General features: G+C 28.7%; 1 protein-coding gene across 4 annotated transcripts in view; it reads right to left on the bottom strand.

The window, feature by feature from the left end:
* Ent2 (Equilibrative nucleoside transporter 2) overlaps positions 1 to 25,695 on the bottom strand; it is a 137,610-nt gene that overhangs the window by 5,320 nt on the left and 106,595 nt on the right. The window contains exons 8-14 of one of the 4 annotated variants that reach the window (XR_012757361.1): positions 25,048 to 25,194; positions 21,196 to 21,376; positions 20,046 to 20,170; positions 7,800 to 8,002; positions 4,967 to 5,160; positions 1,797 to 1,946; positions 621 to 792 (exon numbers count right to left, since the gene is read on the bottom strand). Coding sequence is in view for 1 of the 4 variants with exons in the window: in XM_075372790.1 (XP_075228905.1) it covers positions 5,034 to 5,160; positions 7,800 to 8,002; positions 20,046 to 20,170; positions 21,196 to 21,376; positions 25,048 to 25,194 (783 nt within the window). In the remaining 3 variants the exon portion in view is untranslated. Of the gene's footprint in view, positions 1 to 620; positions 793 to 1,796; positions 1,947 to 2,000; positions 5,161 to 7,799; positions 8,003 to 20,045; positions 20,171 to 21,195; positions 21,377 to 25,047; positions 25,195 to 25,695 lie in introns of those variants that run through there. The other 3 variants (XR_012757358.1, XR_012757363.1, XM_075372790.1) reach the window with 3 other exon arrangements.

The following is a 25,695-nucleotide window of genomic DNA, read 5'->3' on the forward strand; positions in this document are numbered from 1 at the left end:
AAATTATAACAGATTTTTAAATCTGTAATAATTTTATTTGACAGTATTGATAATCCTAATTACAATAAAAAAATTTGAACAGTAATGTGGTATGGAAATTTAATTCCAGATTTTTGTATAACGAAGAAACTCCATTCTCTGGAAGTTAATATTAATTTTTAATAATTATGAAAAATAACCAACTATTTAAAACAAGAATTGGAAAGTGGTAAATCAGAATTTTTTAGTTCTGATGATGCAGGTCTTATTGTTAATACTATGGTAGATAAATTTTAAAAATCAGATGTAAAAATTGTTGGCCAAGTGCTGATCTTGCTCTTCTGGTTTATTCCAGAAAATAAAGAAATATTTTTCTGATGAACCTAAAAATGGTAGGTTTAAAACATATTTCTTCACTATATTTAATTTTTGTATCAATCAAAGGTTGGAAAATACACTTTTAACCAGTATAGGTTTCCTTTATATATAATAGAGCTTAATATAGGTTTCCTTTTTTCCAATATAAGTTTCCAGAAATAATTAAAAGAGAAAAGAAACCTGCTACAGTAGAATCCATTATCTATAGCTGCTGCTCTACAATAATTTGGATACTAACAAATCTTTCAATAAGGAAAAATTACCATTTTTAATCTATAGAATTACTGTAGCACTAGCTCCACAATCATACTTGTTGCCCACACATAGATTGCTTTAAGTTTTTGTTGTTTCTTAAGTGAATTAAGAAGTCTAATGTAGAAGTACTAATGTAGATACGTCCATGATCTGACTTCTGTAGATGTCAAACAGAAGTACCTAAATTAAAAGACTTTACTGATTACAATGAAATTATTATTGAATGTTATTATTATTTATACAAGATTATAGAAAACTAAGATAAATTTTAACATATTTCTTCATGGTTTATATTTCATAATTTTTCATGCTTTTTGCAAATATAAAACATCCATTGAAAATAAAAATCTATTTCAATTTTAAATTTTGTTTATTCTTTATTTCTCATAATTTTTAACTTAGAAGGCAAGTAGTGAATGTAATTACACCAAATTTTATATGATAAAAAAAAACCATTAATGCGTTAAAATCTAAACCTTCAAGTTGTTTGTGAAACATGGAGTTTGAATATAGTTTACTGCTGGAGGGATGCATAGTTTCTTAACTCAATCGATGCTTATTGTATCAGGACAAACCAAAATCCATTTTAAAAGTAATAATAATCTCTAAGTATTTTACATTTCTTAAATAATTTTTTAATTAATTTTTCACTCCTTTAAACCCACATAAAAATATCCCTATAAAAATAATCTCAGTTAAAACTTTTCTGTTTCTTACAGATATTAAAAATACCTATAGTTTGGTGCTATGTTAAATATTTTTTATTTATAATACCTATTTTAACTGTACTTAATATAATTGCTTATGTTAATTATTAATAAACTGAATAAAATTTAAAAGTATTTAGAAATATTATCAAGCATCGAGTTATAAGTTGAATGCGAGTGAGTAAAAGGTGATTTACCAAAAAGGACACTATTAATTTATACAATTAATTCAATCTATTTGTGGAAAAATGCCAGTTATTTTTTACTGCTTCTATGATTCAGTCTGAATATTTATTTTATTACAATCAGGTATAAAGGATATTCTGACAGAATACTTTATTATTTATAAAACTGGCTTCAATTGTTATGGTTATTAACCACTTAAAAATTCTAACAGCATGCAATCTCAGTTTTTCCAAACAAAATGATCTCAAGCAACCAGTTCATTAAGTGCAGTTTTGTATATGGGCATTTTACCTTATACTTCACTAATGTCACTTTCCAGACTGGTACTCCCTTAAACATTCCAGATATTGTGGCATCATCAATGACAAGATGTTACATTCTATAAAGCAATTACCTCAGAGAAATGGCTGGGAATTGATGGTACTTAAGTAAGCTTGAACCCTGTTACCGAAAACCAAATTATCAGTGATATATAGAAAATTGCTACACCGTAATAAAATCCAATTATTGAGCACTAGCAAGTTATTAAGACTATGATACATCATAATAATTATGCAACAATGTGTACTATATTTGATTTAACAATTTAACATATAAACTTATTTAATTGTATTTCCATACAAATTATTACAAACAAAAGTAGGTAGAAATGCAAAAACTAACAACAAATAACATTTAATAAAACCAGCTAAAAAAAAGGTAAAGTAAAACAATAATTCTTTTGAAATTCAGTTTTTTGTGTAGTATTCTTATCAAACAGTAAGCAATAAGAACATCTTTAAAAAAATATTAATACAAGAGTATCTTAACAGTTATAAGTATAATACAAATGGCCAAAAAAAGAGTATAATAAAACAATAATTCTTTTAAAATTTGGTTGTTCTTAGTATTCTTAGCAAACACAAAGTAGTAAGAATAGTTTTTAAACATAAAATTTAATTAATTTGAGAAAATCTTAACAGTTACAACAAAAGAACAAAGTTATATGTAAATGGCATGATTCTACAATACTACAAAATAATGAAATATTATAATCTACAGTATAGCTCCATATAACTGGAGTTTGTTTAAAAGTTTTTTAAACCTATTTATTCATCAATTGTTTTATTCTGATAAATATGAATGTTAGCATACCTTACTCCATTACATTACAATATTTTATTATATTATGTATATGCATTTAATGACAAAAAATATTATTGTACTCTACCTAATAAGTTTATAGTCACAACAAATGTTTTTTTAAAGTTGATATATTATTTTTAATTATGTGCTAACAGAATTTAGAATAATCAATTTATCTGATTACTGAAAGATGGACAGTAAATGTAACCATAAGATCTATAAGATTAACCCACTGGGATGGTCTATTGGTGAAAGCATCTTCCCAAATCAACTGACTTGGAAGTCGAGAGTTCCAGCATTCAAGTCCTAGTAAAGGCAGTTACTGTTTTACATTTGAATACTAGATCGTGGATATACCGGTGTTTTTTGATAGTTGGGTTTCAATTAACCACACATTTCAGGAACGGTCGAATTGAGACAGCACAAGACTACACTTCATTTACACTCATACATATCATCCTCTTAAGTAATACCTGAACAGTAATTCCCAGAGGCTATACAGAAAAAAGAAAGAAATAAAGATCTAGAAGACTGAAAAAGAGTTTCAAAAATGATAAAAACATACTCTTTACAACTTAAAATACGTTAATACTGATTTATTAGTAGAAACATCAGAATCTAATTGGAAAAATGTGTAAAAAAATTGTTATTTTCAGGGAAATTTAAGAAAGGATAATTAAATAAACTGAAGGTTGACAAAAAACAAAAATTATTACTCAATGAAACTTTATTTTTTTGCGAAGAATAAATAAAAATAATTGATTTAGGGAACATATATTTAAAACAAAAGAAAAACCATTAAAACTTATTAAAAAAATATTTCCCAATAAATATATGGAATTTAGTGTTAACTGACCTAGGTAAATTTCTAGAAAACTTCTGAATATCTGTTTTGGATGAAATTCTTTTGAGTCACAGCCACAAAAAAAAATTTGTTTAAATTATTAAAGAAATAATGCACTGGTCTAACAAAGGGAAATATGAGATGCTAATAACTGTATTCAAATATACAATTATTTGATTTAAAACTATAAAGTAATAATACCGGCCGGCATAATATTTATTTACTTTACAAGTTAATTATATCTCAGTAAATGTAATTCTGCAATTTAATTAATGTTAAAAAACCAAAACTTCAAAATGTTGTGAATAATTTAAGGGCAAACTCTCAGTCCAAAGTTTTACAGAATTTGGATCTCAGTAGCACCTTCTCATCTGAAAAGATGATACTTGTTACAAGGAAGAAAATTACTCTTTAGATGTAAGCAGCTTAGCCCATAGTAATAACTTTACCAAAGGCAAAAATGCAGCATAATTCTTTCTACATTTATCACCACTGCCATCTTCCAGATGATAAATCATTTCATTGTTTTCTCTTTGATTGATTAGAATTTATTCTAATCATTAGAAGTAATGAAAATTATAAAACAGATAAATTGTCTTTCACAAGTTAGTTTGGGACTTTATGGCAGTACTACAATTTTATAATGACTATAAGGCATTTCTGAAATGAAAAGTATTGAAATCAACATGCAATTAAATATCTGACTTTCACTATTAAACCTTTTTGTTTATTATCACATCTTTATGAAAAGCAAATACAAAAGATGAGGTTAATATAATTTAACACAAAAAATGGAACAATTAAAAAAACAACTACCATTACAGAAAATCTCAGTAATAATAATACACTTAAATAATTTAAAAGGAATGATTCAACAACTAAAAATATTATTTAAACATTTAAGAAAAGAATCAAGTTTTTTTTAATAATATTTTTTAGCACAGCTCAACAATTAAAAAAAAAGAAGTTTTTATGAACAATTAAACTAAGTAAACAAAGTGATATTTTCAATGTTATAAAAAGCTTGTAAAAGATAAACTGAATTTTTTTAAAGGCAAATTAGAAACTAATTGAAATAACAAGTCAGCTAATTAAAATATACCGGTATTAAATTCTTCAGGCATATTGAGAAAAACTAGTTTAACAAAACAATTAGTTACTATCCACCACTTAAAATAAATAAATAACATTAACAAGGAACTCCACAACTGCAATAAATTAAAACTAGGATAGAAACTAGCTATTATCTCACTCAAACTCTTTCAGCAATTGTTTGTGTATCTATTATTTACAAAAACTATATATAAAAAATATTTACACTTCTATTTCTACAAATAATGTATAAATTCGTAATGTTGAGAAAATCATACTGAATATGTATATATAAAATAATAATAAAAAAATCTAAAAATGGTAAAATCAATCATGAAAAATAAAATCAGTCGTCATTAGCATTCTTAAAATACTAGTTTTATCAAACTGTAACTTATACCTGTTTCTGGTAAAATAGTTTCTATTTCTGCTTACGTAGCAAACATTTGCAATCAAAACAGTATATGTTACAGACTGATATTACTAACAAACCATGTTAATACAACAGAAAACATCAATCCAAAACAGATTCCAGTGATAAGTGAGGCTGCAGCAAACATGCCTGCTGTTGGCGCATGCTGTGGTTCAACAGTCCTGTAAAAAAAAAAACCAAGTAAAATGCAAACTAAAATACAATCACTATTAATTCTATCCAACATTTTTAAATTTATATTTCATAATGCAGAGTGAAGGACATATACATCAAAATTATTAACAGTTTATTACAGGAAATAATACTGGTTTTATAACTTAACCCTTAATTTATATAACTTTTAACCCTTTCACTCCAGCAAATGTTAATTAATAGAAACACCAGCTTATAGAATGCTACTGGAAGCAGTTTAATAAATTCTGATTAAGTTGATGATCTCCTTTACTACGATTTTCCTCTAAAAATTAACTATATTCTTAAGAAAGGGCTGATAACGCATGCAAAACTTTGGAGTGAATGAATAACTTCTTTTTTTAGTGAAAATAGACTAACCATGTAACTGAAACCAATTTTTTTAACCATATATATGTATCTGCAGCAAAGTTTGTAAATGTAAATATTTTGGTATGATTTATTAAAAAAAAAAAATTGAACATAAATATAAAGAAAAAATTTCAGTGAATAATTTTCAATGATTGATATAAAATTCTGATGACTGTAAGCAAACTAATAAGAAACCAAAATCTGTGAAAATTCAAAGTTGAATTTTTTCTTAGTAAATGCAACTTAAAATTATTTTTTAAGGAGATAACTAATTCAACACAAAGGTCAAAATCTGAGCTAAAAATAATAACAGGTAAGAAGTTTTGTAATTTTCGAAAAGTGGTAACCATGGCCGAGATTCAAACCCAGGAAAATTTCTGAATGATAAACTAACATACTACCACTCCATCACAAGGTAAGTGATGAGTGTTGAATGATACCAATAATTAGGTTAGTAGTATCATTATTTTTAGAAGACATAAGATATAAAATTATTAATATATATACTTTTTTTCTGCGAAGATTTTTATAATTTTTGTATTGAGTACCTTCCTTAGCTCTGTCATAATTAAACCATATATTGACATATTTTGGATATATTCCATTTTCAAACTCACCGTACTGGCACTTCTTCCACTTTGTAAGACTTTATATAGCATTAGGTCACACCTCTTATCCACTCAAATCATATACATTATCTCGAAGTCTTTCTTCCTGTTCTTTTATTAATCAGTTAAACTGTTTATTTATTTTATACTTATCTATTTCCTGTACTGAACAAATTAAAATTCCTAAATAAAACATCTGCTTAATTATTAATAATACGTTCATTTATGATCGTATGAATAGTTTTCCACTATTTTTAATTTAAAAATTACAAATTTTCTTCCTTTTACAGAAGACTGAATATTTTAGAAAATTTACTTTAAATTTAATTAAATAAAGATGTTAATAATCAAGTTTTTTTTTTAGGAATCTTAATTTGCTCAGAACAGGAAATAGATAAGTATAAAGTAAATAAGTTTAACTGATTAGAATTAGGTTTAATTGATAAAAGAATAAGAAGAAAAACTAGCCAGATAATATATATAATTTGAGTGGGGAACGAGGCATGACCTAATGCTATATAAAGCTTTACAAAGCGGAAGAAGTGCCAGTTCAGTGAGTTTTAAAAATGGAGTATATCCAAAATGTGTCAATGAATGATTTAATTATGATGAAGCTAAGAAAGGTAGATAATTGTACTTAATACAAAAAAACATAAGTAGATAAAAACATGAAATAATTTTGTGATTGATCATTAACTTGTTTTCAGTAAAAAAGTAGTGAAGTAATACAGTTACTTCATTTTTATTATTGTTTCAGTTATTCATATATGTGAAAAAGATTTATATTTTGTTAGATAATTTCACATTGTCAAAATACTCATATAAATTCATGACAACAAAAGTATATTTTACTTCTATCATCAAGTATTGTAAAATAAAATTAATTCATTATAAAATAAATATAATAAAGTAATAAAATAAACATAAAAGAAAAAAATTAATGACCTCCAAGAAGATTACCATTTAAATAACGTAGATTAATTTTACTGGAAATTCCACATCCCCTTTCACTTAAGGTATTTTACTTCTTAACTCATTTTCTTAAATTTTAGCTTCCAGTGATTAAACTGTTTCTATTTTGTAATGCAAGCTGAAAGTATGTCTACTGGCAAGTATTAAGTAAATTGTTACTTTTTTCATCAAAACTAATAATATTCTTTTTTCAACTTTTCTTCAAGAAGGTTTTCTTATATTTCAGTTTCCTAACACAATCACATATTTTAACTAACAAATGATGCTTCTACAACTTGGAAACTGTGGCATGACACAAATTTTTAAGTCTGTCATATCTGCAATATGTTGTATAAGTTAATTCAACTAGTTATTTTAAAATAATACAGCTATTGCCAGGACAACTGTCCTTTCCAGCTTGCAGTTGATAGGCATTCTGATACATCTTCTCACTTTCTACATACTATCATTACAGACTGTCAACTTTGAAAAAAAATACACTTTTAAGATATTATGGCATAAAATTAACAGCTCCCATATAAAATGATCACCATGACACTATTTAGACATTATATTATTTTTTTTACTTTTAAAATATTAAATTACTCTAATAACATTTTTAATTAATAAATTAAAGCTAACTAAAAGTAATTCTTACTAGTTTATTAAAGTAACATAACTGATAAAAAACTAATTACCTTGGACAGTACATCATTGCAACAGAACTGAAGTATCCTGAAGTTAAACCATGAGCGACTGCAACACCCCAATATACCCAATCATTATTAATAAACACAGGAAATACTCGTGTAGCGCTACGGGGATTATAGTTGAACATTATAAATAAAGGAATAAATAACAATCTTAACACCACAGGCACAAAAAGTAGCTTGGGACGGGGCTGGAAAATAAATGAAAAAAAAATATTCAGTTTGTTTAAACATCAATTAAACATTTGTTGTTGATCAACAACATATTTTACAAGTCACACAACCATCTTTTAATAATTAACTTTTAAGAACAGCAATTTAAATAGTCAAGAATTATTTGCCTACATTTATCTTTATTTTCTTTGGATTGCCTCATTTAAACGGAGTAAAACTGCTAAGTACTACTGTTGTTGACTTTGTGGTAAGAATTCACAATAAACGAAGGTATTATAATTGAAAAAAAAGTAAGGATGTCCTTAATATTCAATCAATCACAGCCTTCTTGTTTTTGGTCTTTGTTCTTCAAAATTTCAAGTGAAATGATTGGATTTTTGTTTCAATATCTGAACTGTAATCATGTTTTGTCACCTGTTGTGAAATTTTGAAATAATCTGAAATCATCAGCGACGTCAGCTAACAATTGTTCTGTGATGTTGCTTTTATTGAAAATTCAAGAGTTTTGGAACAAATTTTGCTGCTACTCATTTCATACCCAAAATTGTTTCACATGAGCCGTAAAATACCCACTTCTTCAGTACCTTCTCTAATTGTGATTTGATGAATGTTAATCACTTTATTTTGTTGATATTTTATCGGATAACATCCAACCCATGGGCTTCTTCATGGAAATAACTTGTACCACACATAACCCGAGGAGTCAACAAAATATCTTTGCCAAAAGCACTCTCCAACATCTTCACCACACTTTATTCCATTTTTAACACAAAATTTAATGCAAATCCTTTGTTCTGTTATTTTCAAACAAAATAAATCATCGCTCATAATAAAATATACTCTAATTACTTGGATGCCAAATTTGAACCACAGATCTAATATGGCTGAGATTATTGATGTACATTACAGACAGGGCCTTCCAGTGCATGAGAAAAATGCAAACTCAGTCAAAAAGATATAGTGCACAGAATTAAAAAAATACTCATTATTTTCTGATCATAATCATAATAAAATCAAATCACATAACACCATCATTACAAAAATTTATAAACTCAGTATAAAAAATCTTATGTCAATCTAAACAAAACTTTTCTAAAACAACTGTCTCCTAATCAAAATTATTATAAAATAAAAAAGTATCAATAATATTGAGTTTTTTCTTCTTTTTTTATAAATAGTAGTACTTTGTCAATTTATTATAGTGTTCATAGTACAAGGAAATGCAACAATCCATAAACCACATTACTAAAATTGACAAAAACTAAAAAAATTTTAGTCAAATGCTTAAAAGAGTTAAACAGTATTGAAAAATTCAGCAATAAATATACACTATTAATCTTAAAATTAAAATCTGTCACTATGTGTAAAAAAGAAATTATAAAATATTCTCTCATTTCTTTGTTGTAAATATATACAATACGTGTACATTATATGATACAATTAGAAACATATTCTTAATCCTATTTATTTAGATAAATCTAATTTATTTTAAAATATATATTAAAATTACAATGAGCATAATAAATAACATGTTTTTTTTTAAATACCTACAAAATTTTATTTCTTTTTTTAAATAGTTAACTAGTAGTTAAAAAACTAAATTATGTTAGGAAACATGGTAGTGGAACTATGAAGATGATTCATGAGTTTTTTGGTAGGGGGAAGATCTTAGTGCTACCTAAGATCTTATAACAGAAGTAAAAGTACAAAACACAATAAAATAGCTTCAAAAGTTAGCCCAACATCAGACTTCTAGACCTGTAAATTCAATGATGAATAGCTATTACAACAATGTTGAAGTAGACATTGTTATTTACATTATGCTGCAATTACAAAAATAAAATAGTTGCAAAATATGTTGATATTTTAATCCTAATTTTTACTTAGGAAATAATTACACTACTCATTGATATGGTGTTTTGATTAAAGATTTAGAAAGCAATTAAACTGCATAATGTAGGATTCTCTATATTTTGACATTAAAAAAATAATTTATTTTTTGGAACTATGGCTCCCAACATAAGTTCTAAATTTTAGCCATTCAAGGCAACATTTACGTTTCAAATTAAAGGGTAAATGTAGTCATTTTATACTAAGTTATGAATTCAATTTAGAACTCTGCATTATCTGAATAAAACACAATGCACTTTTGCCAAATAGTTCAGCAAGCTGGGAAGACAAAATACACACTTCCTTTACTCCAACCACTGTAACTCCACAGCAAATATTTTCTTTTATTTCAACTTCACAACAGTATACATTCAATGCAAAAAAGAACCTAAAATGATTCTCTGTTTCCATATTTATAAGGTTTAAATTTTAATAAGGCCAAATAGATTGGAAAGTGACAGTAATTTTTTTCTGCTTTGCTGAAAAGCCATTTTAGAAAGGTTTAATTGAATTGGTTTATTACCCTTTTTACAAGGGATATCTCTAAAGTAAAGACCGCTGGGAAATTTCTCTCCTTAAGATTTGCGAACCTGTGTTGTTCACGGCTACACTAATACACACTGCATTGTCGTCTGTACGTTGTCGTGTTATAATATCTGATTACATGTGAGTTATTATGTTATAAAATGAACAGGAAATTCAATGTTGCCATCAACTATGAAATACATGGCGTCATATATTTTTTAAACCATCAAAACTTTAAGCCAGCTGAAATTCATAAGCAGTTTGTTAATGTGTACGGTGATAATGTAATGAATGAAAGAAACATTCGAAAATAGTGTGAAAAGGTTTGGAAATAAAAGGAGATGAGTTCCTTAATTCGATCGTTACTGGCAATGAAACATGGATTTCGTATTACACACCAGAGAGAAAATGGCACTCAAGCGAATGGTATTGAAGATGGCCCTCAATCACCAATCATACCAAGCCACAGCCATTTGGATGCAAACTGATGGCCAGTCTTGGGATCGGTTCGGCATACTGCTGATTGATTGATTTCATGCCACGTGGAACGAATATAAATGCAGAAGCTTACTGCAAAACTCTACATAACTTACGGCGCACCATTCAAAATCAACAATGTGGGTGACTTAGTAATGGCGTCGTCCTGTTGCACAATAATGCATGTCCACATGTTGTGGGTCCGACACAAGATTTACTGAGAACATTTGGATGAGAAATTTGTGATCACCCACCACAGTTTGGACTTAGATCCTTCTGATTACCATTTTTTTGGGAAGTTGAAAGAAACTGAAAGATTGGCATGCAATTAATGGGTGACGATGAACTTAAAAATGCTGTTAATCAGTGGCTAAATGGGCTGGCGGCAGAAGAATACAACGAGGGTTGAAGATGGTCTATCGCTATGGTAAATGTCTTAATTCATGTGGTGATTATATAGAGAAGTCGTATAAGGTATGTAGTTTAAGAGAAATAAAAAAATATTTATAAAGTTTTCAGAATAGATTTTTTTACAATGAAACGATCTTTACTTTAGAGATAACCTCTCCTACTTCCTTATACAAGGTAAAGGAAGTAATGCGACCATGAAAAATTCGGTTTTCAGATTTCAACAGAAATATTCATTTTGACTAGTTTCGACATGATGACGCGCATAACTCAAAAATGATTAGCCATAGAATGTTGAAATTTTGGATTTAGGACTGTTTTAACATCTAGTTGTGCACCTCTCCTTTTGATTGCAATCGACTGAAACAAGTGTCCAAAAAAGTCCATAATAAAAAAAAATTGAATTTTGTATTGTTTCTTAACTGCAGAATAAGCACTTATTGAGAGCTTTTCAACGATACATCATAAGTTGTACTTATTTTCATTGGATCCACAGTTATAGCCAAATAAAATTTTAATTAATGAAATATTTGGATCTTACCAGAGGCAAGTACATTGGTTCAAATCAGACTTCACCTCCGTTTTTTTCTTTTTAATTTAAATACACTGATTTAACAATAATTATTAACCTCAGATTGTAAATTTTTTTTACAATAAATAATTCAGTAAAACAGTAAAAAAATATATATATATGAAAAAGTATACAAAAAATTATTAATGAAATAAAATTTTATGTTCTTTTCATTTTAAAAAAATGTGTATATATAATTTAATAGGTAAACAAGGAAGAATGTCTTTCTCCATTTGTAGACTGCAGAATAGTTATAATGGCCTTCATCATTTATCACATTAGAAAATAACAAAATACATTTAATTTAATATGACCTGATTTAATTTCAAGTACCCTATATTATATTTTAATTAAAACTTTTAATTAAAATTCAAGAAAAATCATTTAACTGACTGGTTTTCAAATGAAATTAAAGCCTACTTTATTTCAATAACTTTATAAATTATTTTTTAACTTCTATAGAGTAGTTTTTTTTTAATAATTGCAACCTAAACAGAAAAAGCACACAATGAATTTTTTTATGTTAAAGTGCACCAATAACACCCTAAGACTTTATAGCTATGATCCTAAATATTGCTAATTTACTCAGTAAAAATAAAACTGAGAAAATGAATACTGTAAATTTAACATTCTTGGCCGTGAATCAAACTTAGGCAACATACATACAACATTTCTATAATGTCAAGAAATCTAGTTTTACAGGATTTATTTGTTTTTCCTACATAAATACAATCACAACAATTAAATGTAATTTTATAAATTCCACCAGGATTGCCGTCATTAGTTGTAGTTATTTTGTTTTGATAGTTGTTTTTTATAAATATTATTAATTAAAGTATCACTTCCATTTTCAACCACAACTATATGTTTTATGATATTTATTTCATTATTTAACTTTTCTTATTATATATATATATATATATATATATATATATATGTGTGTGTGTGTGTGTGTGTGTGTGTGTGAGTTAATTTTCTAAGACCAAGGGTCCCTATGTTGCTTCCAATGAAGTTCTTTTGAACCACTGACAGTAGTGAAACCTTTTAGTATAATCAGCATTAGTTAGCTCATTGAAAACCTGCATTTGATATGTATAAAATTTCAGCATTCTCCTCAATGCAGTATGGGCTGAATCTAGTGAAATGTGTTTTTTCTGGTTTAATCTCTGGAAAGATTTATGAGAAGATCTTGTAACTGCTACTTTAATGTCCTGTATGAGCTACATCATTAAACCTGATCTGCGCTGAGCATGTTTCTGGTCTAACACCAAACCTGCCTCATAAAATTTTCCACCTAACTTCTGACTACTTTTCACTGGTACTTCCTATTCAAATTTCTGCCTGAACATTTGATGACACACATCAGATTTCATCTAAATAAATTTCTATCACAAATACACGTTCTTCAACATTTAACCACATTTTAAAAACAACACATGATTATGCAATCTTGTTCAAAAGCCAATGCTCAACACAGACTAAAATAATCAAATGTGTAGGCAATAAACAGTCCTCACCATTCCAACTCCAGTTATATGAACATCTACCACATTATTTTATCCATCTCATACCAATATATGTATTTTAACAAAAACACGCATTTAGTATAAAATACTGAGTGATGGAGCCACTTTTAAGTTAACACTCTTAATACAATATTAAATTAATTATAATAAATTAAATACGATATAAAATTAAATATTTTAGAAAAATATTACACAATATATATATATATATATATATATATGTACACCCACACAGTAGATCTTAAAAGTTCCCAAACTAAATTTTTGTAGTCAATACCAGTAGCCCCATCTCTTGGACAACCAAGGAACTATGTAGTACAATGTCTGATGAGTGTGTGTACAAAATTTCATCATGATTCATTACTACAGTCTTGAGTCATATTTGGCCGCATACAATGTGCTCATGTGGTCTTATGCGAGCTCGCGACATGGAAAAGAAAAAAGCAATAAAATTTTGTGCTTGATTTTAAAAATCTTTTGTTGTTAAACTTATTCTGATACAGCAAGCATTCGATGATGAAGCCGCATCTCGTACTATAAAATATACGTAGTAAAAGCAGTTTAAAGACCGTAGAGGGTTGTTGGATGACGAAGAACGAAGCAGAAGGCTATCAATAGCTGTTCACGACGAAAAGTTGCAAAAGTGCAGGTGCTCCTGCTCAAACAACCTCATCTTACCCTTCAGGCCACAGCAGAAGAACTAAACATTGGTCAAGATGTGGTACATACAATTCTAATAAATAATGAACTGCCAAAAGGCGGCTCTCATTTCGTTCCATACTTCTTGACCAAAGAATAAAAACAGGTACGTATTTCTTGTGCTCAAGACTTTATTGAAACTGCTGATAGCAATCTGAATTTTTTGCAAACAATTGTAACTGGGAATATAAGCTGGTACTTCATGTAAGATTCACAAACGAAGTAAGAGTCCCGGTGCACAAAAACCAGTGAAAGTCTGGCAGAAAAAATCAAGGAGAAAATGATACTGATTATATTCTTCAACTCAAAGGGCCTGATTCATCATGAATTTGTCCCAGCTGGTCAAACCATCAATTTTAAATTCTATTTGGAAGTTAATGAAATACCTGATGCATCGTATTCATCGAATCCAGCCCAAGTACTGGGATCTGGGCAGTTGGACTCTCTTGCACGATACTGCCCTGACACACATGGCAACAGTTTTAACATGTTATTATGCCCAAATCAAATCACCGTCTTATCCCATATAACTTGGCTCCAACAGACTATTTTCTGTTCCTGAAACTTAAGTTGAAGATAAAAGGCCACTTTTTTGACAGCATTCTGGTCATCCAAAGGGCTTACACTGAGCAGTTGAAGGTGATCCCATACAGTGATTTCTCCAGTGTTTGATTTCTTCAGGTGCTGCAACGAGTGTATAACTAGAGAAAAGTTCTCTGTAGAGGGATTAGCTAAATTAGGGCAAAATATTTGCCCTAATTTAGCAAAATATTTTTATTTTAATAAAATACAAATTTTTAAGGAAAAAATCACTTTTTTTTAATTTTATTTTCTTTATGTGTACACTGCAATCTGTTCAACTAGTGAACAAATTATAAACCCCCCATGACCCAATGAGATGAGTATATATATATATATATATATATATATATATATATATATATGACATGTAAATGAGGTGTAGTCTTGTACAGACTCAGGCTAACCATTCCTGAAATGTATGGTTAACTGAACCCCAACCACCAAGTACAACACTGGTATCCACTCTCTAGTATTCAAATCCGTATAAAAGCAACTACTTTTACTAGGATTTGAACCTCAGAACCTTCAATTTAAAAAATCACCTGTTAAACAACAAATGATTTGTGACAAGTTAACCACTAGACCAGCTCAATAGGCTTTCTTTTTTACTTTCTTTTAATGAGTTACCAATTTTCCTTACATAAATAAGTAATTTTTTAAGTATTATAATACTAATTTGATAATTAATAAATTTATTTTAAAATGACACCAAAAACTCTATTATCCTAACTATAATATTTAAAATGGCCATGAATTGTAATGAAATTTTCCATAAATGAGCAATATTTTATATTAATTAAAAAATATATACACATTTTGAAAAAAGAAACCGCCAGTAGGTCAGTAAGGTAGATCTTGCCATGAAATTTGAAGCTTATGAGTGAGCCAATGGAACCTGCTCCAACTGAGATTCTATTATCCTTTTAAATATTACATGGTACTCACATTTTTTGTACTATTATATATTTTTCTGCTAATTTTTGGTACTATAATTGTATAAAGCAATATATATTGATGATGTATATAATAATTTTATGAATAAATATTCAAAATAAAAAAAAATTATTATAATTGAATTAATTAAATTTAAAAAGATATATACAAGGATATGTCAATTATTATCTGCAATTTAGTTATATTTTTGGTTATATTGGTAGTACTGTTGTGTTGCGTACATGGCACATGTGTGGTTTAATTGTTGTTATGTCTGTGCAGTTTTGATGCTGCTAGGTTAGTTTCATTATCGCTACCCTGCCGTTAACCATGGCTGCTCCACTTTCTGTTTGCACCAAAGAAGAGCAACGTTCAGTGATCTGTTTTTTGTGGTCGGAAGGTGTATCAGGGACCAAAATTTATCGAAGACTTTTGGTACATTACGGGAAAAGTGTGTTGCCGCAACGGAGTGTCTACAAATGGATTGAAAAATTCAAAAATAGTCGCACAAGTGTTACGCATGACGAAGGAGCCGGACGACTGTTTACCGCCACAAATGAGGAAAACATTGAGCGTGTACGTAACATGGTTTTCTTAGACAGACGAGTAACTATTGATGAAGTGGCACATCGTCTGAAAATTAGTCACGGTTCTGCCTATGAAATCATCCACAACAGACTTGAGTTTCATAAAGTCTGTGCAAGATGGGTCCCAAAACAACTCACACAGCTGCATAAACAAATACACATGGACATCTGCCAAAAACATGTGGATCGCTATGGTAACGAACAGGACATCTTCTTAGACAGAATGATCGCTGGTGACGAAACATGGATCCATCATTACGAGTCGGACAGTAAATGGCAGAGTATGGAATGGAAACATCCAAATTCGCCCTGCAAAAAAATATTTCAAGACCCAACCATCTGCAGGAAGATTGATGCTTAGGTTTTTTGGGACTCACAAGGTCCAGTACTGGAACATTATGAGGGATGGGCACAACAGTAAACAGTGTGTGTCACAGTGAGATGCTTACTACTAAGCTGAAGCCTGCAATTCGAAGCAAACGTCGAGGAGTGCTGTCAAAAATTGTGTTGTTGCATGACAATGCCTGTCCACTTACTGCTGCCCACACTGCTGAAACGTTCCAGAAACTCAACTTTGAAGTACTGGCTCATCCTCTGCATAGTCCTGATCTTGCCCCTTCTGACTACCACTTGTTTGGACCACTCAAAGAGGCATTAAGGGGCTGTCGATTTACCTCGGACAAAACAGTGAAAGAAGCGGTGCATTCCTGGCTCGCAGCTCAACTGAAAACTTTCTTTTATGAGGGCATCAGGAAGCTTGTGCAACGATAGCCAAGTGTGTTGAAATGCAAGGGGACTATGTTGAAAAATTATGTACATGTAAGTTTCCTATTTGTATTGCAATAAAATCTATAACTACATTGCGAATAACTGACTTACCCTTGTAATGCAATATATACTTTAATCTTCACATTCTTGTTATTTTATCTTACTATAAATTTTATAAAAGAATAATATAATAAATTTACAGTTACCTCATCAAGAAAAGTTCTTATTTTTAAATTTTATATTATGATACATTGATGAATCATATGTTTAATTAATTGAACTAATAATTCAGCTTAAAAAAAAATACATTTCACAAAAATAAAATAAACAAAACCACTATGAAATTTACAATGGTCAATCATCAACCAGTTGATAAATTCTGGTCTTTCTTGTATCGTCACTTTCACTCTCACAGACACTTTCCAAATGATAAAAGAGTCTGTATAATTATTATGTACTTTTATCTATGTATTCATCTTCTACTTTATTTACTTTTTGGAAATAAGGCTTCCACTGTGATGCATCCATTTCAATAAATTTATTTTTGCATATCTATTTAATATTGTCAATGTCAAAACTATCATTACAACTACCAACATAATCTCTTATTTCAGACCATACCATTTCAACAGGATTTTCAAGTCTTTTTGAGGGTATGGGGGGTAATCGAAACACTTCATACCAGTTTTTCTTTGTGAGTTCATCAAATACAATTTGTATTTTGTTTGTTTTCCTTAAATAGTATAGATGAAGTTTCAGCAGAGAGAACAAGACAAGAATAGTGTTCACTTAACCAGTCCTGCATTTCTTGTTTTCCTGAATTGGATATAGGTAATTTTTCTTTTCATGTATTGTGATATGATGCGTTGTTTGTAATTACAATTTTTTTTTTTATTAATCTTTCTTTAGCCCACTTTAAGTAATTTTCAGAATACACAGTCATGGTAGTCATCACTTTACACTTGCTTTTCAAGTTAATTAAGTTTTTAAAATAAATCCCATTTATCCTCCAGTGTGTATTACAATTAATTTACTGCATTTAAAGATTGAAGTTGTTAGCCAGTACCCTGAAGCATCATTCCATGACCTAATTGAGGTATGACTTGACACAACTTGTAGTTACTGGTTCTCAATTTTTTGATCACGTCCAAGTGTTGTATTCGTTTAAATCTGATACTGTGCTTTTAATAAAGGTTTCCTGTTTTCCAGTAACAAATGAAAGTTGTGTTGGTTTATAATTTCTTAAAATAATAGATTTTGTCTAGATTTCCAGTATTTGTTATTTTTAAAAACTGGGTAAATTTGTATAACAATAATTTTATTGATACATTATTTTTCAAGAAATTAAAATTACTGGAATAAGGATAATAATTAACCATAATTGTAATGGTAATAATACTAGTAGTATTGTAATTAACATTACACTTAACATTTATTTGCAGTAACAATCTATGTGAAGGAATGTAAGATAACTATTTCTAATTTAAGTGAGTTTTTTGCTGATACTTTTTCTGCCAAAACAGAATGTTATAGGGTGTTATCAATTACAATGATTGACTGATCAAGAATATTTCCTAACAACTTTTCCCTCAACCATTTCTCAAAGTTATAATAATTCATTTGCCTGTGAAAGCCTCTCTGCTAGGTGTTTCAGATTTATTTTCCAATTTAGTACCAGCAACAAATCCTTCATTTCCTGCATGTAATATTATTAAACAATTAGCCAGCTGTCTGCAATTCTTAAAAACATCACCTGACTGGCAACCTTTTTGAAATATTAAATTGCTCTCAGTCCACGTCTCATCCAAGTAAAATATTTTCCCCTGGCTTTTACCAAGGTTTTTGTCTTCACCAAATATGTGTAATGCAAGAAAACATTATTTGACCTTTCCACTAATATCTTTTTTTTACTTTGGCATTTCCTCCATTTAATTCTCATTCCTTTTATCAATCTCAACAGTGATTTTCAGCCCCAAGGAAAGTATATTCTTTGTTTCACTACTGGCAGTACCTTTGGAATGGTCAGAACAATTTGTTTAACTGTAAAAAAATTCTTGGATAATCTATAATACTGTTTTTATCAAAATCATCAATCATAACTATATTTTAATCCCCACTTATAGCTTTACGTTTTTCACCAAGCTCTTTCTTCTTATTCACCACTTCTTGTCGAATTTTCACAATGAACCTCTCTGATTTTCCAGTGTAGTAAGCAGCACATTTAGTCACTTGTAACACAGAATAGGCATAAGCGTTTGATTTTCCAGCAAAGTCACACTTTTCAATTACATGCCTAATTAATTTGTATCCTTCATTGTGAATTATTTTGTTTGTTTTATGCTCATGTCCCTCTGTTTGACTTGATCTAAGAATAAATACTTACTGCAACTTGTTTAACCACATTTAACAAAACATGATTTACTCAATACAAACAACATATTTATTATTTCAAAATTAATTCACTAATACAAACAAAAAGAAAGAAAGAAAATGAAAAGCAGTAGGAGCATTAACAATTTGTGACAAAGAAAATAAAAATAGTTTTACTGACAGAAAGGAAAACTTCAAGAAGCTGATTTATGAACAACCACTGTATTACTACACTGCACAAATGATTAATGCAAAATTTTTCAACTAGAATAGTACTAGTAAGTGTTGCAATGATGAGATGAGCATTAGCTACTGGCATGACACAACCACACTGTTTCGTCTCTCACACCACCTCCTGCAGAGGCACACTTACCAGATCCTAACAGTATGCAGTGTTAAAAATTTTATTGATTTATTTTCTCACTACCATTAGATAAGTATTTAAAATTATTCTAATTTTTAAAACCTTCATGGAACGATAGTTTATTTTAATTTATTGTGAAAATGAATTAAATATACTTTTTAGAGAAATGTCATCATGTTAAATTAAGGAAATTTTATTTAAATTTATTATTTTCATTTTCAAAAATCCATGAAAGAAGCACTACTTCGAGTCTTATAAGTGTTTGTTTCTTTAACTCTTTTAAGCATTTCTTAGCATTTTCAACAAATAAAATAGAGAATCCTCAACTTAATCATAAAGATTACTATGTATTTAACTTACCCATGTAAACAAAGCAGATAAAGAACTGCCCACCATTGCACAGAAATTAAATGTAAGGAAGCATGTTACACCAGTATAGTATTGATCATCAGTGATAAAAAAATCTTTACTCGACCTTTGAATCGCTGTAAAAAAATATATAAACTATTTATTGACATTAAAATAAAAGAATTAAATAAAATGCAACATGAATCTATATCATTATTAATTGGTAACATTTTAGAAAAATTCTGGGCTGAATTTTATAGAGGAAACAATACAAAGAAACTGATCTATTTAGATTACTGGGTTTCAAAAAAAATCAGGGCTGATATTAGTAGTCATTAAATGAAGTAATCAATAGTATGGATGCAATACTGGAAAGAAATTCAATTTGAAAGTAATCTAAAGTTAAATGAATGGATAAGGATAAATATGAAGTATGCCAAAAGTGGATGGCATAATCCAAGGAGAATTTTCAAGCAGCAAAGAAAATCTCCTGATACCAATCATAAATTTAGAAATTACAAATTCTTAAAAATATAAATGTTGTGTTTTACAGCAGTGAAAAAAAATTGAACATGAAATTGAAATAAGAGAAGAATAGAGGCTTTTGAAAATGTATTTCAAAAGAATGTTAAAAATTATATTGAATAATAAAGAACAAGAAGAAGAGGTTTTTAGACAAATGGAGAAGAAAAATTTCTGAGAATCTTGAAAAAAGTAAGCCATAATAACAGTAAATAAGTCAGAATATTAAGTATACTACAAGGACGTGTAGACAATGTAAAGACAATGAAAAAAAATTTAGAATAAATGAAATGAATTACATAGGATGAACTAAGTATGATGAGTCTAAGAGATAAGTACAAAATAGAAAAGAAGGGAGAAGCAAATCAAAGCAGCTAGTTATAAAAAAAAATTAAAACAGCATAACTATAATATTAAAACTTTTTCAAATAGCAGCAATCAACCAGTAACAATTAACTTCCTAAATGAGTTTATATGTTCATCCATTTATATAGAACATTCATAAAAGGCATTAATAAGTTTCTTCCAATCAATAACATAAAACACATTAAAAAATGCAAGCATTTTCAGAAGTAAATTACATTAGTAATGAAATAATCTTTAGTAAATATTGTAATAGCTAATATAAAAGCTGCCTTACCAGCATGTACAGCAGGAAATATAGAAAGGGTAACAAAGAAAACCATGAACACGTTAAGGCATTGTGGAAAACACTGCTTAAAGATTTTCCAATAAGGCGTTGAGACAGGTACTCCAGCATTTTCTTTCTTTTTATCCTGAGCTTCTTTTTGACTAAGTAGTTCATGATACCTATAAAATCTCTGAAAACAATAAAATCTATGCCATAAAAAGAACAAAATAATTCATATTAATTAATATACTAAAATTTACACTATCTTAAAACAAAGAATGTAAAGAATTTCTCAAAAAAAATAAATGTACATCAAGATAAAATACTACATACTGTAAAAAGTATAGGCTACTGCTGGAGTAATATGTAAACCAAATGATCTGATCCTAGAAAGTTTAAAAAGGCTTTATCACATATGCTAAAATCAGTCAGAGTGGAACGAGTCTTCATGTACAGAAAGTGATCTACCACCCTGGTATTGCAAGGTACAAAACCATTGTTTATAAAGGTTTTAAGTGCCATTTATATCATGTACTTGCATTAATTTTAGACATGATTTTCCAGTAATATCTCTTTTTTGAAGAATACTTCCATATTTTTTTAAAATACAGTTTAAATAACATATGTTTAACCAAACATTTGATAACAACAGAAATATCAAAGAAATTGGAAGAAAGAAGATGGTATAAGAACAAGACAGGAGAAAATGAAGAGATGTATCACAAATTAAACAACAGTTTAAGAGAGAAACATAAAAAGCTAGGGAAAGGTGGTTGATGGAAAAGTGCAATGATACAGAGGATGTAGAAAAGAAAGGGTAGTGGCAAAATGACATATAGGAAGGTGAAGAGCATTACATGGGATAAATGGAAAAGGAATAGTAAAATATGAAAAATTGAGGATTAAGGATGGTAAAATGCAACATGAGAATAAAGAATTAAGAGAAAGATGGATAGGATACATGATGGATCACTTAATGACAAAAGAGAAACCTAAACTAAACATAAAAAACATATGGGCAAGAGCTGAAGAAGATAAAGGATCATTGATATTAAAATATGAAATATAAAAAGTAATTAAAGTAATTCAGAAAAAGAAAAGTGATTGAGTAGATGAACTTCCTATAGAATTTTATAAATGTTTAAAATGAGGAAGGAGTTGAAGAAATAGTTGAGCAGTGTAATATTATATACCACAAGGGAGAATTACCTGAAGACATTGTGAAAACATTGATACAAATTCCAAAGAAAACTGATACCAGAAAATGTATAGAACACAGAACAATAAGTTTAATAACTCGTGCCGTTAATATACCGATAAAAGTCCTAAAAGGGAGTTTGGTAAGAAGTATGCAGGAGAGGAACAGTCTGGTTTTAGGAAAGGAAAAGGAGCCAGAGATGCTGTTGGACTGCTAAAGATGGTTGGAGAGAGATATTTAAAGACAGGAAGAGGAATGAGGTTATGTTCTTTAGATTTAGAGAAGGCATTTGATAGAATCAAATTTGGGAACATAATGGAGATTCTTAAAGAGGAAAAGTAGATTGGAAAGACAGAAGATTAAAGAGCTATAGATAAGACAAATAGCAGGAATGAAAGAAAGTAAGAATATGACTGATTGGACAAGGATGCTGCCTCTCACTGACACTGTTTAACATTTACATCGAAAATACAGTAAGGAATGTTTTAGAAGGAATAAGTATAGCAGGATGAAAAATAAGATGCATAAAGAAATCTGGATATGGTAATTCTCTGATGGTGCATGCACATGCACACACACACACACACACACACACACACACACACACACACACACTTCAAAAGTTTTTAAAAGCCGGGAGGAAGTAATGAAAATAAATATAGGAAAACTAAAGTAATGGACGTAAACAACAAAGAGTTTTTAGTGATAAGGACAAGTGAAGGAAGAGTACAAAAAGTAAGAAATTATAAATATTGGGGACTATGGTGATAGAGAATTGGAAGAGTGCAATGGAAATAAAGAAAACAATGGCAAAGGAATTATTTAGTAAGAAAAGGGAATTATATGTAATAAAAATCTGAACTCAGAGTTAAAGAAAATGCTATCCAAGTGCTTTGCAAGAGTGTCTTGTTTGGAGTTGAAGAATGGGCACTGAAGAAGAGGGAGAAGAGTAGGAATGAGGCTTTTGATATGTGGATATAGGATGGAGAAAGTAAGATGGATGGATAAAGTAAGAGATCAGGAAGTAATAAACAGGATTAAAGAAGAAAGAGCACTTATGTGGGAAGTATCCAAAAGAAAAAGAAACCAATAAGGACATGTGGAGAGGAAGGAAAAGGAATCATGACAACTGGATTGGAAGAGTCAGTAGAAAAAGAAAGGAAGCAAGAAAGAAGAAGGATAAGGTAATAGATGAGGTGAAGATTGGAAACAATAGGGGAAGAAAGAGAAGGCTTGGCATATAATTAAATGGAGAGAGCAGTGGTATAAGGAACCTGCCGCCAGGAAGAACACCAGATGATTATAATGAATGAAAAATTAACAAAAAGGTACTCATATACCAGCCAAAGCAATTAATTTTAATGTATTAATTAAATTGTTAATGTATTTAATATTTTAAAAGCAGGATTATGACAGAATGTTGAGAGAAACTAATAATATCCATATTTGATTTTAGAAGCCATTTTAAAACACAGGTCAACATATTAAACAAAAAAAAGAAATAAAAAAAATAGAATGTTATAAATCAACAATATATCAACATGATTCTTTCAGTACTAAGCCATAAATTGCCAATTTTAAAATATCTGTTTTCATTTTTTGTTATTTAAACAGATTAATCCAAAAAAACAATGTATTCACTTCCCTTTATTAACATGAAAAATAATTTTTAAAGTAAATTTTATAGGACATTCTAAAATGTTTTCAGTCAGCTAGCTGCCTGAGACTTAAACTATCAATGATGGCAAAAAATCATAGAATTTGTTATGAAACAAATACTCATAAAAAAAATATATGATATAAAAAATATAAAATATAACAACTACCAACATGAATTAAATAATACACAACATAGATAATAATTTTACAACACAACAAGAAAGGAATAATTTTTTTTTTAATTAAAGAAATAAAATTAAGAAAATTTGTGCAAAATTTTGTTTGTCTGAAATCTCTTTGCAGATTACAAAAGGATATTCTCTAAAATAAAATTTGCATTATTATAACTATTGCATAAATATATTAATTTCTGGCAAAATAAATAACGAAACATGTTAAACAGTAACGTTAACAGTTTTGCCATGAACATATGAAAGGGCATGAAAACTAAACACTTTCATGTATTAAACTTCATTAATGCTAATTTATTTACCAAAGAAATAATTTTAGCACAATTGGGTGATTGATGTTTTTCAGTGATAAACCTACACCAACTAATGAAAGGAAGAAATTTAAAGGAAGAAAGACTTATTACTGTAAATTTAACCTAGAAAATAAACATTAAAATTCTAATTACTACACATAACATAAAACTTGTATAAGCACAATATATGTTACTAAAAAAAAAAAAACACCATATTACAACTCACATGAAACATGAATATATTGTCGAAACAATGATGAATAATTCAATTTTTTACAATGAAGTATTAAAGGATAATCTAATAAAGTGAAGGTTTTGGAATTTTTAATAGTTTGATAGTTCACCGGGAAAATTTAACGTTAGCCATGAAATTCAAAATGTATAGACAGGGGAGACAGCCTACCACTACCAGGTACCTGGTAAATGATGACAAAATAAAACTAGAGATTGTCTACATGATGATTTAGTGCTGACACTAAAAAGATTAATTAAATAATACTTTAAAAAATTAAGAACTTACATTTAATGGTAGCGCAAAGTAAGTATCAAAACATGTCAAGAGCACAAATAAAGCTGTGATAAAGTAATATATGGCAGCTGTTCGTGCATTTGGTGCAATCCACAGAGACAACATGTTAATAATTGCTGTGAATGATCCACTAATATTCTGAAATCAGATAAACAACTACCAATTACCAATAAGTAGTTATTAAATATTCAATTTTTTTTATTTATTTAATTTCTCAAGTTATCTGTACAGTTCTCTATTAGTAATCAAATTAGAAAATCTTTTTCAACTACAAATTTCAAGCAGAATTTTTTTTTAATAACAAATAACAGTAACTTTTACAGTTTCGTTCATCCTTTTAAATGCTTTACTAGAAGTCATAACATTAACTGTTCATTTCCTGAGATTTACAATAAAAATGATCACACTTTCTATTTTTTTAAATTAAGTAGCTGAAAAGTAGCTTTAAATTTGAATATTCAATAGTTATAAAATAAAATTATGATAATTGAACAAAACAATTTAATTAGTTCTTTTTAACAGAAAATCAGCAAAATAACAACATTAACATAAAATAACACATTAAAATCAACAAAATAACACAAACATAAAAATGTATTTAATTACTAATGATCAGTAACAGTTCAGCCAGTATAAAAA

Source organism: Lycorma delicatula, chromosome 1 (assembly GCF_047948215.1).
Source record: "Lycorma delicatula isolate Av1 chromosome 1, ASM4794821v1, whole genome shotgun sequence".
NCBI classification, from domain to species: domain Eukaryota; kingdom Metazoa; phylum Arthropoda; class Insecta; order Hemiptera; family Fulgoridae; genus Lycorma; species Lycorma delicatula.